The sequence below is a fragment of the Polyodon spathula genome, chromosome 24 (assembly GCF_017654505.1).
Source record: "Polyodon spathula isolate WHYD16114869_AA chromosome 24, ASM1765450v1, whole genome shotgun sequence".
Lineage (NCBI taxonomy): Eukaryota > Metazoa > Chordata > Actinopteri > Acipenseriformes > Polyodontidae > Polyodon > Polyodon spathula.
In genome coordinates this window covers 715,956-732,369 of record NC_054557.1, presented here as the reverse complement: position 1 = coordinate 732,369, position 16,414 = coordinate 715,956, and the positions used below count along the sequence as shown (strand labels likewise).

Sequence of the window (16,414 nt, the reverse complement as noted above, 5' to 3'; positions counted from 1 at the left end):
ATATGATGGAGAAAGGGGTCCCAGGGTGGGTGTCGTGTGAATGTGAGTGCAAAAGATAAGGAGGTGTCTGTAGGTGAGCTTTGATGAACTTTGAACTAATTGTTTTTTGTAGAGGCTGAGGAAGATCCTTCATTCATCTGCTGAAAAGTGTTCAAAGGACTCATTGGACCTATGAGCTCCTATTACACCTTCTTCTGTTGTGAAATCTACTTCAATCTTCTATGGGCTCCAATAATGACATGGGATGGATTTACAATGACTGCGGAGAATGTGTCTCCCAGGGTTTTCAATGTAGAGTGTCTGGCGAGTGTTTTGAAAGTAGCATCTATATACTTGTTATAACCAGAGAATAAGTAAATACAAATTTGTGCTATAAACTTGTGGGTTGTTTTTATTTTATTTCATTGTCCACGATGTGTTAATCAAATCCAAATACATATAGCTGTACATGTGCTTCATTTATGGAATAGACTGAGCTGAACCCTTAGCTTCTTATACATTGATAAGGATTAGGCAAAAATCCAAGCAGCAGGAAAGAACCCAGCCCTATTAATTGTGTGATACAGCAGCACTTACCATCATGTAGCACTGAGGGGTCTCACCGTCTGTTCCACAGACAAACAGATGAGAGTCGTCATATCTGTGCAGGACTGTAACATCACACCTCCCCTGATTAAAACAAACAGACCAATAAGCATGAGCCCTGCAGTTTAATAGCAGCTCGACATCACCCCCCCCCAACTAAAACAAACAAATAAACATGAGCCCTGCAGTTTAATAGCAGTTTGACATCACCCCCCCCCGACTAAAACAAACAAGTAAACATGAGCCCTGCAGTTTAACAGCAGCTCGACATCACCCCCCCCCGACTAAAACAAACAAGTAAACATGAGCCCTGCAGTTTAATAGCAGCTCAACATCACCCCCCCAACTAAAACAAACAAATAAACATGAGCCCTGCAGTTTAATAGCAGCTCGACATCACCCCCCCCCAACTAAAACAAACAAATAAACATGAGCCCTGCAGTTTAATAGCAGCTCAACATCACCCCCCCAACTAAAACAAACAAATAAACATGAGCCCTGCAGTTTAATAGCAGCTCGTCATCACAGCCCCCCCCCCCCCCCCCCCCCCCCCCCCCCCCCCCCGACTGAGCCCTGCACTCTGCCTTTTATCTGTTTCTTGTTTTTCTACAGAGGTGGAGCAGGGTGGGCTGATCAGCTGCTAAATGTGATTGCAAGCAGGAAGTTTTTAACAGAAGTGGTTAAACTGCAACAGGATATCACATGTACCATAACAGGAACTACTAGCAACAAGGGAAAAAGGGAGGTGGGGCCCTCAGACTACTTTAATAGATACTTCTTTAATAGATACTAAGATACTTGTCTACTCTTCTAATACATGTTCATTATTTTACTAAGAACATAAGAACATAAGATAGTTTACAAACGAGAGGAGGCAATTCGGCCCATCTTGCTTGTTTGGTTGTTAGTTGCTTATTGATCCCAGAATGTCATCAAGCAGCTTCTTGAAGGATCCCAGGGTGTCAGCTTCAGAAACATTACTGGGGAGTTGATTCCAGACCCTCACTTTTCTCTGTGAAAAAAGTGCCTCCTATTTTCTGTTCTGAATGCCCCTTTGTCTACTCTCCATTCCTTGGTCCTAGTTTCTTTTTTCAGATCGAAAAATTCCCTTGGGTCAATATTGTCAATACCTTTTAGAATTTTGAATGCTTGAATTAGGTCGCCACGTAGTCTTCTTTGTTCAAGACTGAACAGATTCAATTATTTTAGCCCATCTGCATATGATATGCCTTTTAAACCCGGAATAATTCTGGTCGCTCTTCTTTGCACTCTTTCTAGAGCAGCAATGTCTTTTTTATAGCGAGGTGACCAGAACTGAACACAATATTCAAGATGAGGTCTTACTAATGCATTGTACAGTTTTAACATTACTTCCCTTGATTTAAATTCAACACTTTTCACAATGTATCCGAGCATCTTGTAGTCCTTCTTTAATTTCAGTATCTCCCATATGATATTTATAATGCATATTTTTATTTCCTGTGTGCAGTACCTTACATTCTTCTCTATTAAATGTCATTTGCCATGTGTCTGCCCAGTTCTGAATCTTGTCTAGATCATTTTGAATGACCTTTGCTGCTGCAACAGTGTTTGCCACTCCTCCTGTTTTTGTGTCGTCTGAAAATTTAACAAGTTTGCTTACTATACCAGAATCTAAATCATTAATGTAGATTAGGAATAGCAGAGGACCTAATACTAATCCCTGTGGTACTCCATTGGTTACCACACTCCATTCTGAGGTTTCTCCTCTAATCAGTACTTTCTGTTTTCTACATGTTAACCACTCCCTAATCCATGTACATGTGTTTCCTTGAATCCCTATTGCGTTCAGTTTGAGAATTAATCTTTTGTGCGGGACTTTGTCAAAAGCTTTCTGGAAATCTAAATAAACCATGTCATATGTTTTGCAATTATCCATTATCGATGTTGCATCCTCAAAAAAATCAAGCAGGTTAGTTAGACACGATCTCCCTTTCCTAAAACCATGTTGACTGTCTCCCAGGACACTGTTACCATATAGGTAATTTTCCATTTTGGATCTTATTATAGTTTCCATAAGTTTGCATATAATAGAAGTCATATAAATTAAGCAAGCTGTCCCACAAGTGTAGTGGATCCCCACATTCTACCCCTCTCCGTCCCATGCAGATTTCTGGGAGGGATATCTGCTCTTCTTTTTCTGCAGCAGTGGTGTTGCCACTTCTCTACACATTCAATGTGACTCCAGTCTTGACAGAAGCCCCCTTCCCAGCATTACGCACAGTGAACATACCTTATAGCCTGTAGCAACTTCCAATGGGAAAGGAATCTATACAAAACAAATACAAATACAAATCAGCTGCTATTCACTTATATAACACATATTCTTGGTTGCAGTGTCAAATTTGCTTTAAAATCTATTTTCTTGCCCCATACACTCTTATTAACATTAGCAGCAATATACCCTGATATTTTAAAGGCAAATCTATAGAAGTAGAAGTTCCTGCTACTGCCTGTGCTGTTTCTCAGCTTCACTCCATAGTGTACCTGCTACCACATCATGTCACCTACAACACCATACTATCTGAATAACCTATATTACATCACTATGAAAAACAAGCAAAACAGCTAAAGAGCTTCAACAAAAGAAGGAGAGGGAAAGAGGGAGGCCAGTGATTATGCTGATAAGGCTAATAAGAGTTACAAATACACACATTCCTTTAATGGCATCATAGGTTTTATAAAATGTAAGGTTTTCCAGCATCCTGAAGCAGTCTGGTGCCATAAAAATACACACAAGCAGCTCATAATGACAGTAATACCCTTCACAGCAGGCACTATCTGCTAGACCATTTTCCTTTATTAAAGCGGCTCCTGGTACCCATCTCAACACGGTGTCACTGGGAACAGTACGATTTACACTTCACACAGGCTTTGGAAGTATAACACTAAGGAAAACATTGAAGTGTTTAAAATGAATTTACCACTGTGGATTGATTCAGTGAGTTGAAGTTAATGTTGAAAAGCTTGTTTTGGCCGCCAACATAAAGAGTTCCTTTCTCTTGCCCGTGGAGAAACAGAATGTGTTCCTGTGGTCCAGGGAACTCGTAGCGAACATAACCTTCACCTGAGAACACAATGTGGGAGAAAGAAGATACAAGTCAGAAACAGATTACACATGAGTAAGCATCTCGTTGGATTTGATTTGGTTCTGGCCCTGCCTGTGTGCGTGAGTTACTTAGTCTCTATAAACCGACTCGTACTTTGCTGATGACCTCTTGGTTATTCCAATAACTCGATGAAGAACCTTTTGGTTCAAGGGCTTTTAGTTTTGGAGCTCCTTCACTTCTAAACTCACTTCCAGATTTTATCCGGAATGCTGAGTCTGTCAGTATTTTTAAATCAAAGCTCAAAACATATGTCTTTGATCTGGCCTTTCACTAGGCAGTGTGGAGCAGTGTGGAGTGGAGCTGAAAGGTCATAGTCCGTGTATTTTGGTTGTAGTGCTGCTGTTGCCGGTGCTAAAACAACTTCAGATTGTCTTGGGCCAAATGATTGATCAAATCCAGGCGATCATGGAGTAGGAGCACATGCTGCACTACATTTTTGGACGAGCCTTTGTGCTCTCCCCACCCCTCTCTCAACAGATCAAGGATGCCGCGAGGCTGTTGGTGGTACAAGAGCTCAAAGTGGGAGAATCCTGTTGAACTTTGTGGCACCTATCTCACTGCAAAAAGGAGGTAGGGAAAGGCGCATCCCAATGTTTCTGCTCCTGGTTCACAAATCGTCTCAGTATCTGCTTTAATGTTTGGTTAAAACGTTCCACCAAACCGTCCATCTGTGGATGATAAACAGATGTCCAGATGGGACATATTTTAAATATTTTATACACCTGCTGTAGCATTTGAGACAGATATTTAGTCCTGTGATCAGCTGTATCTCTTTGGGGATCCCTACTCTCAACATAATCTGCACTAGTTCTTTGGCTATTGCAGCGGCACGAGTGGACCTCAAAGGAACTGCCTCTGGGTATTGCGTTGTATAATCCACCACCACTGATACATGCATATACCCACAGTCAGAAGGTAGCAAAGGGCCCACTATGTCCATTGCAATGCGTTCAAAGGGAGCGGAAATGATTGGCAGTGGGACCAAGGGGCGGGGTGCACTCAACCCGGCTTTACTCGCTGGCAGTCTGGGCATGTGACTACATATTTCGACACTTCATTATGAAGCCCTACCCAATAAAATCAAGCCAATATGCATTCCCTCATCTTGTCGCCTCCCAATTGTCCTGCAAAGAGGATGTCATGTGCATTTAAATAACAAGGGAACTAGTCTACTCGGAGAAAAGATCCTCGAGCAGGTTCGGAAGCATTTAAACTAGAAAGGAAGGGGGGAGAAATCAACAAAAAAACAGAAGGGAGACCGCATCAAAACAAGAACAACAACTCAGGTAAGACAACCATTAAATGTATTTATCTAAATGCTAGAAGTATCAGAAACAAAATTCTAGAACTTGAAGCTACTGCACTAACAGGTAACTATGATGTGATAGGTGTTACAGAAACGTGGTTATCTGAGAGTGATGGGGACGAATATAATATTTGTGGGTATACACTGTATAGGAAAGACAGGCAGGACAGAAGAGGAGGAGGGGTAGCGCTATACATAAGAAACAGTCTTGAAGCACAGGTGTTAAACCTGGACAAAGAAAATAAAACCGAATCAATATGGGTCAGAATAACGGACAAAAATTCAAAAGGCATAATAATAGGAGCATGCTATAGACCGCCAGATTCAGACGGTGAGCACAATAATCTGTTATACAATGACATTAGAAATGTGTGTAGCAAAGGAGAAGCCATACTAATGGGGGATTTCAACTTCCCCCAAATAAAATGGGAAAACCCGGTGGGTAGCGCGAAGGATGAAATAGAAATGGTGGAAATGACAAATGACTGCTTCCTAACACAATTTGTGAAGGCACCCACTAGAGGGGAGGCATGCCTTGATTTAGTCTTTTCAAATAACGAAGATAGAATAACTAAAACAGAGGTCAGAGAACCACTGGCAAACTCAGACCATAACATGGTCTCATTTGAAGTGTTTTTTAAATCCCCAAAAGTAAAGACTAAAGTTAAGGTTTACAATTTTAGAAAAGCAAACTATGAAGGTATGAAACAGAGACTAACAGAAGTAGATTGGAGTAAAATAGAGAAAACACCCACAGAAGAAGGATGGTTGTTCTTCAAAAATGTAGTACTAGAGGCGCAAAACAATTACATCCCTAAAGTAGACAAATCTAAATGTAAAACTAAATTGCCAAAATGGTTTAATAGATCAATTAAAAAAAATATTCAGCGAAAAAAGGCACTTTACAGAGCATTAAAAAAGGACCAAAAAGAAAGTACGCAGAAAGAGTACACGGAACTGCAAACGCAAGTCAAAAAGGAAGTTAGAAAGGCCAAGAGAGAAATAGAAATGAACATTGCTAAGGGAGCTAAAACCAATTCCAAAATGTTTTTCCAATATTACAACAGCAAGAGAACATTCAAAGAGGAGATTAAATGTTTAAGAGATACAAATGGCAAAATCGTAGAGGAAGAAAAAAAAATAGCAAATATGTTAAATGATTACTTTTCACAAGTTTTTACAAAGGAAGATACTGACAACATGCCCCACATGTCATCCAGTTCCTATCCAGTTTTAAATAACTTTAGCATAACTGAGGCAGAAGTGTTAAAGGGACTAGGAGCTCTTAAAATAAACAAATCCCCTGGGCCGGACGAGATCCTCCCAGTAGTACTCAAAGAAATGAAAGAAGTAATTTACAAACCGCTAACCAAGATCATGCAGCAGTCTCTTGACACAGGGGTGGTACCGACAGACTGGAAAATTGCAAACGTAATACCGATCCACAAAAAGGGAAACAAAACTGAACCAGGTAACTACAGACCAGTAAGCCTGACTTCTATTATATGCAAACTTATGGAAACTATAATAAGATCCAAAATGGAAAATTACCTATATGGTAACAGGGTACTGGGAGACAGTCAACATGGTTTTAGGAAAGGGAGATCGTGTCTAACTAACTTGCTTGATTTTTTTGAGGATGCAACATCGATAATGGATAATTGCAAAGCATATGACATGGTTTATTTAGATTTCCAGAAAGCTTTTGACAAAGTCCCGCACAAAAGATTAATTCTCAAACTGAACGCAGTTGGGATTCAAGGAAACACATGTACATGGATTAGGGAGTGGTTAACATGTAGAAAACAGAAAGTACTGATTAGAGGAAAAACCTCAGAATGGAGTGTGGTAACCAGCGGTGTACCACAGGGATCAGTATTAGGTCCTCTGCTATTCCTAATCTACATTAATGATTTAGATTCTGGTATAGTAAGCAAACTTGTTAAATTTGCAGACGACACAAAAGTAGGAGGAGTGGCAAACACTGTTGCAGCAGCAAAGGTCATTCAAAATGATCTAGACAAGATTCAGAACTGGGCAGACACATGGCAAATGACATTTAATAGAGAAAAGTGTAAGGTACTGCACGCAGGAAATAAAAATGTACATTATAAATATCATATGGGAGATAGTGAAATTGGAGAAGGAATCTATGAAAAAGACCTAGGAGTTTTTGTTGACTCAGAAATGTCTTCATCTAGGCAATGTGGGGAAGCTATAAAAAAGGCTAACAAGATGCTCGGATACATTGTGAAAAGTGTTGAATTTAAATCAAGGGAAGTAATGTTAAAACTGTACAATGCACTTGTAAGACCTCATCTTGAATATTGTGTGCAGTTCTGGTCACCTCGCTATAAAAAAGATATTGCTGCTCTAGAAAGAGTGCAAAGAAGAGCGACCAGAATTATTCCGGGCTTAAAAGGCATGTCATATGCAGACAGGCTAAAAGAATTGAATCTGTTCAGTCTTGAACAAAGAAGACTACGTGGCGACCTAATTCAAGCATTCAAAATTCTAAAAGGTATTGACAGTGTTGACCCAAGGGACTTTTTCAGCCTGAAAAAAGAAACAAGGACCAGGGGTCACAAATGGAGTTTAGAAAAAGGGGCATTCAGAACAGAAAATAGGAGACACTTTTTTACACAGAGAATTGTGAGGGTCTGGAATCAACTCCCCAGTAATGTTGTTGAAGCTGACACCCTGGGATCCTTCAAGAAGCTGCTTGATGAGATTTTGGGATCAATAAGCTACTAACAACCAAACGAGCAAGATGGGCCGAATGGCCTCCTCTCGTTTGTAAACTTTCTTATGTTCTTATGTTCTTATGTGCCATCCTCATGGACTCGGGTTGACAGAATGGAGGACCCATCAATTGTGTTACAGGCTGTCCTGTGCCCGGGGCAGGGTTTACAGTACTTGCCCCTTGATAATGAAGTGCAGATATACTAACACCTCAGAGCCTTCAACATCCTTTCTTTCAATAGAACAGACTTGTCCCCAAGCGTGCACCATTGTGGGGTCGTATTTCTGGTCCATCACTAGCTCTGCATTGAGCCCCATATGTCTGGTATATTGAGAGGGGCCGGAGTAACATCTGCCCTGGATGGCCCTGTACCCTCACCCTTTCGGTCACACTGCGTACTGACTCCCTTTGAGTGGCATTTGATACCATCTGCACTCTCTCCCACCAGTCCCCAGTGTGGTCAGGACTGCATTTTGGATTAATTGCTGATAGTGTGGCCAGTCCCGGCCCAGAATTATGGGATGTGGCAGCCTTTCCGCCACTCCCACTGTGAGGTGGCACTGTTTATGACCTATCCACACGTATGCTTTAGGATGGGATGTCGCCATGTCTCCATGGATACAGGAGATCGCCATCTTGCTTGTGGCTGCCACGACACACAACCTAAGAGAGCTGATCGAATTGAGGTCTGTGCACACCCTGAGTCCACTAAAGCCAGGGTACACACCACCACATCAAAAATATAAGGCCCCTCTCGACCATATCCCCGTTCCTTACCAGCCTCAGATACTAAATTGCACCACAACACGTTGCACTTCATTATCGAGCGGCACATGCGACGATGTGTCTAGGATCATGATCAAGGCAGAAGGCACTGGGGTTAGTGGTCTGTTCCGATGCTGATAGGGCAGTGGGTCAGGGGTAGTAAATCTACCTCAGCTGGGGGCCAACCGCTGCCTCCATAGTGAGGAGGTGGGTCAGCCAATTGGGATCCGTGGTCTGGCCGGTCGGGGTCCCAGGGGAGGAGGAGGTGTTGGTGGTAATGCGGACGCTGCCGAGGAGCGGTTAGAAGAAGAGGGGTCAGTAGTCCGGTACTGATGGAGACCCGGGAGTCCACAAAGTCCTCCACCAGTTTGATGGCGGCCTCCAGGGTGTGACGGCATACCCAGTCCTGTGTCTCCATGCCTACCACATGGCAGAACTGCTCCAAGACCATTGCCTCGCCCATCTGTGCACCGGTCTTTTGTGCAGGGTTAAGCCAGTGCCCCATGTGGTCACACAGTTCCTGGGGGCAAGTCTCTAGTGGCATCTGTATTTTTGGAAACACAGCCAATATGTTTCCCCCTTGATGTTGAGGCGTTGTAGGATGGCCAGCCTGACTAGGTCATACTGGCTAGCCTCCTCGTCAGCCATGGCTTGATATGCTGCCTGAGCTCACCCGCTCAGACAGGGGTGTCCAGGTGAATCACTGGCCCAAGGCTGCAGCTCCCAGATCCTTAATCAGTCTGGCAAAGACAAAACACACACGGCTGCAAACAAGACAAAAACACTTAACTCAGGTTCCTCCCATTAACCACAACAAAGGAGCCGATTACGGCATCATGTCCCCCTAAAGTACCCTCAGCCCCACCCCCTCCGATAACTAGCTCAATCATGTCTCCTCCAATTCATGACTGAAACTTTGCTTACTGTACTAGGATGGGGACTCCTGGTACCATGATGCAGTCCCTTTCCTGAATGGCTGGCGTCCAACTGCCCCCGGAATGAACTGCCCAATCATTCAGTATGGGGCACGCAATTCCTGCTGTACAGTGCTCTCACAGGTCGAGAAGGAGACTGCTGATTCGGATTAATTCACTGTCACAATCGGTCAAAACATTCCCCAAGCCAATGGACTATGGCTTGGTAATCTGACTGCACTCTTGGTTCCAGCTTTAGCAGCCTTTGAAATGCTTCCCCTTTTACATCAGTAATTCAGTGTTTTGCTTTCTCTTTATTGTCCCAGCCAGCTAGCCAGGCTAGACTATTAAAATAATGAAAATAATCTTGCCAATCAGTCCTACCATCAAAGCCTATGCAGTGAGTTCTGGTTCTGCATGGGCGCTGCCATTTTGAGAGTCGGCATGGGTGCTGCCATTTTGTTTGTTATTGTTTTGGTTGTTAGCGATGACGTGACGAAATCGGTCCCGTCCCCATCTTTCCTTTGAACCTGCAGCTCCTCATCGGCATGTTGGATCTTCCCGCCTTCTGTGATGTCATCTTGAGTTGCCTCTCTCTCCTTCGTGACCCTCTGGCGCCCTCCCCCTCGCACTCTCTCCCTGCGTTCCTTTTATCTCCGATCTGCCGTCTTTCTCCTCGCCCCACTCTCTCCTGGTACCTCGCCCTGTTTTCATAGCGGCGTCTCCTCTAGACCTCTCCAGCTCCATTATCTGAGTGTGTCAAGTTCGTCTCGCTCCATAATATCCCACTTCTCATCATCAATGTATCCACTCATCACCCACTCATCACCTCATCACCAATATCCCACTCTCATCACCAATGTCTTCCCAGCAACAGTGAGTGGAAGTGATAGCATGTTATAAGTACAGGTCATGGAAAAGTACAGAGCTGTTAGAAGCAGGTAGCAGAAGCTAAACTAAACTTCCCCGAAAAAAAAAAATTAACATGGTCTTCAAGCCAGTAATCTGTGACACCTGCATGATGGAGGAAATCCGAAAAGACACAGCAGAGTTAAACCAAGTGTGTGTAAAGTGCTGTATGATCCAGGACTTGCTTAAACTAGTAAGTAAGTAAGTAAGACCTTGAGGAGCTGGCACACCCACAATTCATGGAAATCTGCACCCCTAACAGACTGAAATCCACCAGGGAGATAGAAGAAGGTCAGAACAGCTGGGTTCAAGTAGGCAGAAGCAGGGAAAAAAGAAACTTTGTCAAACACAACCACCAGAAATCAAAACATCCAAAAAATTTGAGCAACTTAAAAATTTAGATGATCAAAGCCAACATCAAGAGAATTAAAGGAACAACATCCAGGACAGTGGTGGCCAGACAGTAAAAAGAAAGGAGATCATGATTGTTGGGGACTCCATATTGAGAAACACACCAAGTTCAGTCCAAAGTTTGGACCCCCTTAATACAACAGTGTGCTGCCTTATTTATGTATTTGCATTTATATATGTATTTTTGTATTTATGCATTTATCTAAATGCTAGAAGTATAAGAAACAAAATGTTAGAACTTGAAGCTACTGCACTAATAAGTAACTATGGTGTGATAGGTGTTAGAGAAACGTGGTTGTCTGAGAGTGATGGGGACGAATATAATATTTGTGGGTATACATTGTATAGGAAAGACAGGCAGGACAGAAGAGGTGGAGGGGTAGCGCTATACATAAGAAACAGTCTTGAAGCCCAGGTGTTAAATCTGAATTGAAGAAAACAATGCTTAATCAATGGGTCAGAATAATGGACAAAAATTCAAAGGGCATAATAATAGGCGCATTCTATATACCACCAAATTCAGACGGCAAGCAAAATAATCTGTTATACAATGACATTAGAAATGCATGTTGCAAAGGAGAAGACAAAATAATAGGGGATTTCAACTTCCCCCATATAAAATGGGAAAACCCAATGGGGAGCATGATGGACGAAATTGAAATGGTGGAAATGACAAATGACTGCTTCCTAACACAATTTGCCAAGGCACTGACTAGAGGGGAGGCATGCCTTGATTTAATCTTTTCAAATAACAAAGACAGAATAACTAAAAAAGAGGTCAGAGAACCACTAGCAAACTCAGACCACAACATGGTCTCATTTTGAAGTGATTTTTAAAACCCAAAAAGTAATGACTAAAGCTAAAGTTTACAATTTTAGAAAAGCAAACTATGAAGGTGTGAAACAGAGACTAACAGAAGTAGATTGGAGTAAAATAGAGAAATCATCCACAGAAAAAGGATGGCTGGTTTTTAAAAATGTAGTACTAGAGGTGCAAAACAATTACATCCCTAAAGTAGACAAATCTAAGACTAAAACAAAATTGCCAAAATGGTTTAATAGATCAATTTAAAAAAAAAATATTCACCTTACATAACGTTTAAAAGGGACCAAAAACTAAATACACAGAAAGAGTACTGAAAGTTTTTTCCAATATTACAACAGCAAGAGAACATTCAAAGAGGAAGTTAAATGTCTAAGAGATACAAATGGCAAATTAAAAAATTAGAAAATAAAATAGCAAATATATTAAATGATTACTTTTCAGAAGTTTTTACAAAGGAGGATACGGACAACATGACCCACATGCCAACCTGTTCCTATCTAGTTTTAAATAACTTTAGCATAACCGAGGCAGAAGTGCTAAAGGGACTAGGAGCTCTGAAAATAAAAAAATCCCCTGGGCCGGATAAGATCCTCCCAATAGTACTCAAAGAAATGAAAGGAGTTTTTTACACACCGCTAACCAAGATCATGCAACAGTCTCTTGACACAGGGGTTGTACCAACAGACTGGAGAATTGCAAACGTAATACCGATAAACAAAAAGGGAAACAAAACCGAATCAGGTAACTACAGACCAATAAGCCTGACTTCTATTATATGGAAATTTATGGAAACTATAACAAGATCCAAAATGGAAAATTACAGACAGTCAGCATGGTTTTATGAAAGGGAGATCGTGTCTAACTAACCTGCCCCTCCCACGTCAAACGTTCCTGCACTTCACAGACCCCACACACGTTACAGTATTTTATATGGTTTCTTGCACAATTAGTAAATACAGTATAACTAAAGCACTCTCATTTGCATTTGTGTTTGAAACCAGATCTCAGTCATAAGACATGCAATGTGTGGCACTTCCTATCAGGAACTTCCTCTGTTACACAATATAGACTCACTGTGACTGGGTGAGAACAGAGACCATGCTTCTGAACTCTCATCAGTGAGTCTTGTTATGAGGTATGTGTGTGATCTGTAGACCCCTAGGTACTGAAACAAATGAGTAACTGAGGACTGGCATTCATTAGGCTATGGAGAATGACTCTGTCAGGAATCGTTATGAATTCATGCAGTTTGATAGTAAATGTATAAGGTTTACATTGTATCTACATTAGAAGAAAGTCATGAGGATTCTTGATGTTACAGCACTTTTGTCCTAAAATCTTCATAGTTTAGTATATTTACCTTTTGCTTTACACAATGAAATAGCGTAGCATAATGATTATGATAGATTTCACGTGTCTGCATGGTAAAGAAAAGTGGCGCTAGTTATGTTGCGTGTTGTTATGGCATGTTATTCTTGCATGTAACAGTACACGATCAATGCTTGACATGTGTATGTTATGGTAAAAGTCTGAATCTGGTCAATCTTAAGCTTTACCAGTAAATGTCAACATTTACCAATTAAGGTGGTAAATGTCAGAAATGATAAAGAAATAATATTATGATTTACCCAAACTTATCGGTAAATGCCGACATACCATCAATTAATTTCTTCTAAATTTGAGTATAAAACAATTCACAATGGTGTTGAAGGATATTGAACTCCAAATAGCAGTAGTTTGATGAATAATAACATGCTGTTAAATACAAATTAAATCATTTAGGATCTTCGGTAAATCAGAAAATCACACTTGGTTGTGACACCAAATGCCACAGACATGAACAGATATATTTAATTACTGCAGCATGGTAGACTCTTTTGGCACTTGGAGTTACACAGGACTGCTGAAACACTTTTTTACAATAGCTCTTTTTGTTGGAACACTTTCCATTGCACACATATCAATTGAACCCTTGCCCACCTAAAAGAGGCTGCTTAGAAAGTGATTAGAAAGATTCAGTCATTAGCCAAAGCCACTTAGTTATTCTTGAGATTTACCGGTAAATGTCCAAAGTTTTCCCATGTTTATTTCAGACATGTACCACTTTACTTGGTAAATGCCAACATTTACTAGTAAATCTTAAGATTTGCCAATATTCTGACTTTTACTAACACATACATTTGTGAAATTCAGAGACTCGTTCACTATACTGATAGCATTTGATTAAAATAATGGAATTGGTTTTTGTTAGTGCTAGCTTTAACAATAGGCTACTGTATATGTGCTGTGAGTGTCAGAGGGGTATTTGTTTAAATTGTTTAACCAGGTTGTACTACCACACATGTTTTAATCACTTTATTACTTGGCATCTATTAAACCTATGCAATGTATAGTTTCAGATTGACAAAGACCACAGATATTCAGGTTCTATACAATTATTAGGATTTCTATACTTATACTCTGTAGCCTGAAAGTTTGTATTTATTGTGTGTGTTTTCAGATTTAGGAAACAAACAATACAAACAATACTTGTATTGAATTATATGGCTGTTAAAAGACATAGACGTCGAAATATAACCCCATCATGGTTAGATGTGCCCCCCATGTTATGGAGTTCATTGCCAATGAGGGGATCACTTTTAACAACCAGAGCTCTCCAGGCACCCATCACCAGAACCCCAATTTCAATTACTGAACTTATATATACAGCTGGGTGGACTTTATTTGTTAGAATTGTAAATTGAAACAAAATATAATTTTAGCAAGTGTACATTTGAGAAGATAAGTGGTGATCAGGGTTTGTTTCTAATATACAGAGAGCATGTGCTATCTTATTTTCACACAACTGGCACACAAGATAAGAACCATTTCACGCCACACCATGACAGTACATTTTAAATTAGAGTCAACTGAAATAACTGATCATCACACATCAAAACCTATCCTGTTTGTTTGCCCACTAAACTGGTTTTATGGAGAAAGAGATGGACAGGTAAATAACTAATACATTTTCGAATGTAAGTGTGATATAAAAACAGTCCCCAGATTGTTTGGGACAATTGGCCAAGCGCATCTCCGGATATGTTACAGTGCAACATGAATACATACACCCGCCTTCCTCATATAAACTGACTACAGAGACATGCACCCCAACAGGGCTAATAAGACTGTCCTCCTGTAGTCTAGACACAAGTACCAGTAATCATCTGCTCTGTCCGCAGTACACATCTCTGTCAGATAGCTGTAAAACATTATATGCGTTAATAATTTATATAAATGAATTTAATAGCAAATAGCAGCAACAAAATAAAGTAAAAATGACCAAGGTCATGCCAGTAGATTCCATACTGTAGTAATATGACTATAACTGAACTGCTGGATCCTACAGTAACTGACTCTTCAGAACGGTCCTACCTGTTGCAGGTAGAATCACTCTTGGGGTGTATTTGCTGTCCAATGCATCCAGGAAGAGTAGGAATAAGCAAAGCAGTAATTCAGTCCTGATTGGAGAGCACATCTTAACCCCAGTTACCATGCTAGAGCATAAGCTGTTGCTGCTAACTCAGTCAGTTTGGAAAGGAAATGTGCAGTTCTGTTTCAGATGATAGTGAATAGAGGGAGGGGCAATCGAATTCTGGAACGCAATGCTCACATCATAAGTTCTTGGAATTATCAGACAGCATGGTGGTCCAAAGATCCATTAGTTGAGGCTGTATTTTCCCCATAAATCAATAGAAATGAAAACGGCACTTTTTATACATATCATAGCATGCACACTACATTTTTTAAAATTGTTTATTCAGGAAAGCCTTGTCACAAAGACGGCCGACGTGGGTGACGACAGACCAGAAACAGGAACTGACTCAGAACACAGGTTTTGGACTGGTAAAGTCACTGATGCGCAGTTTAATAATTAAACAGACAGAAAATAAAAGGTTTGTAACAAAACAGCACACAGCATGTGAGACCAGAATAAATAGACAAACAAAACGAATAGACACTGACAAAACAGGGTGGACGAACGCTACACAAAAAAATTGATATTTATAATTACGCTTCTCTCTCTCTCTCTCTCTCTCTCTCTCTCTCTCTCTCTCTCTCTCTCTCTCTCTCTCTCTCTCTCTCTCTCTCTCTCTCTCTCTCTCTCTCTCTCTCTCTCTCTCTCTCTCTCTCTCTCTCTCTCTCTCCCCCTCATTCTCCACTCCCGAACACACAACCCTGAGTATGTGAAAACATGCTGCTTTTATGCAGCTGTACCGAGACTCGACTGCTAATCAATCATTCAATTGGAGTCTTGGTACAACTGCACGTGAATTAATAAAGTGCAATTCCCCGTGCTCACATATTACACTGTGTAACAAAAAACATTTTTTTTTTGTTCCTGGGTAGTAAGTGTTATTTCCTAATTGCTTATGCCTCAAAAGTATAGAACATGGCTATTATTCCCCACAAACTTTGCTTTTGTGACCAGGACAGTGATATTTCAAAATATCACTATTTCCAATGGGAAAATGGGCAAATGTGTGTCTTTTCGTTCCCATAAAGTCAGAAAAAAACAACATATGAATACAAATTAACATGTATTTATACTAAAGTAATACAAAGATGACTACAAAAGATTTAGAAGTGAGTAGTTTTTCGAGATTTACAATTATACTGTAAATACACGCTCACTTTCCCATTGGAAATAGTGATATTTTGAAATATCACTGTCCCGGTCACAAAAGTAAGTTTGTGGGGAATAATAGCCATTTTCTATACTTTGAGGCATAAGCAATTAGGAAATAACACTTACTACCCAGGAAC

At 40.7% G+C, this 16,414-nt stretch overlaps 1 protein-coding gene across 2 annotated transcripts in view; it reads right to left on the bottom strand.

Annotated features, from left to right (window-relative positions):
• The window catches only part of LOC121299142 (semaphorin-7A-like), a 75,801-nt gene extending 60,597 nt beyond the window's left edge, over positions 1-15,204 (bottom strand). For both annotated transcript variants that reach the window (XR_005947368.1, XM_041226710.1), the window contains exons 1-4: positions 15,023-15,204; positions 3,549-3,691; positions 2,858-2,893; positions 577-669 (exon numbers count right to left, since the gene is read on the bottom strand). Coding sequence is in view for 1 of the 2 variants with exons in the window: in XM_041226710.1 (XP_041082644.1) it covers positions 577-669; positions 2,858-2,893; positions 3,549-3,691; positions 15,023-15,143 (393 nt within the window). In the remaining variant the exon portion in view is untranslated. The remainder of the gene's footprint in view (positions 1-576; positions 670-2,857; positions 2,894-3,548; positions 3,692-15,022) is intronic.
• Positions 15,205-16,414: the final 1,210 nt, after the last annotated feature.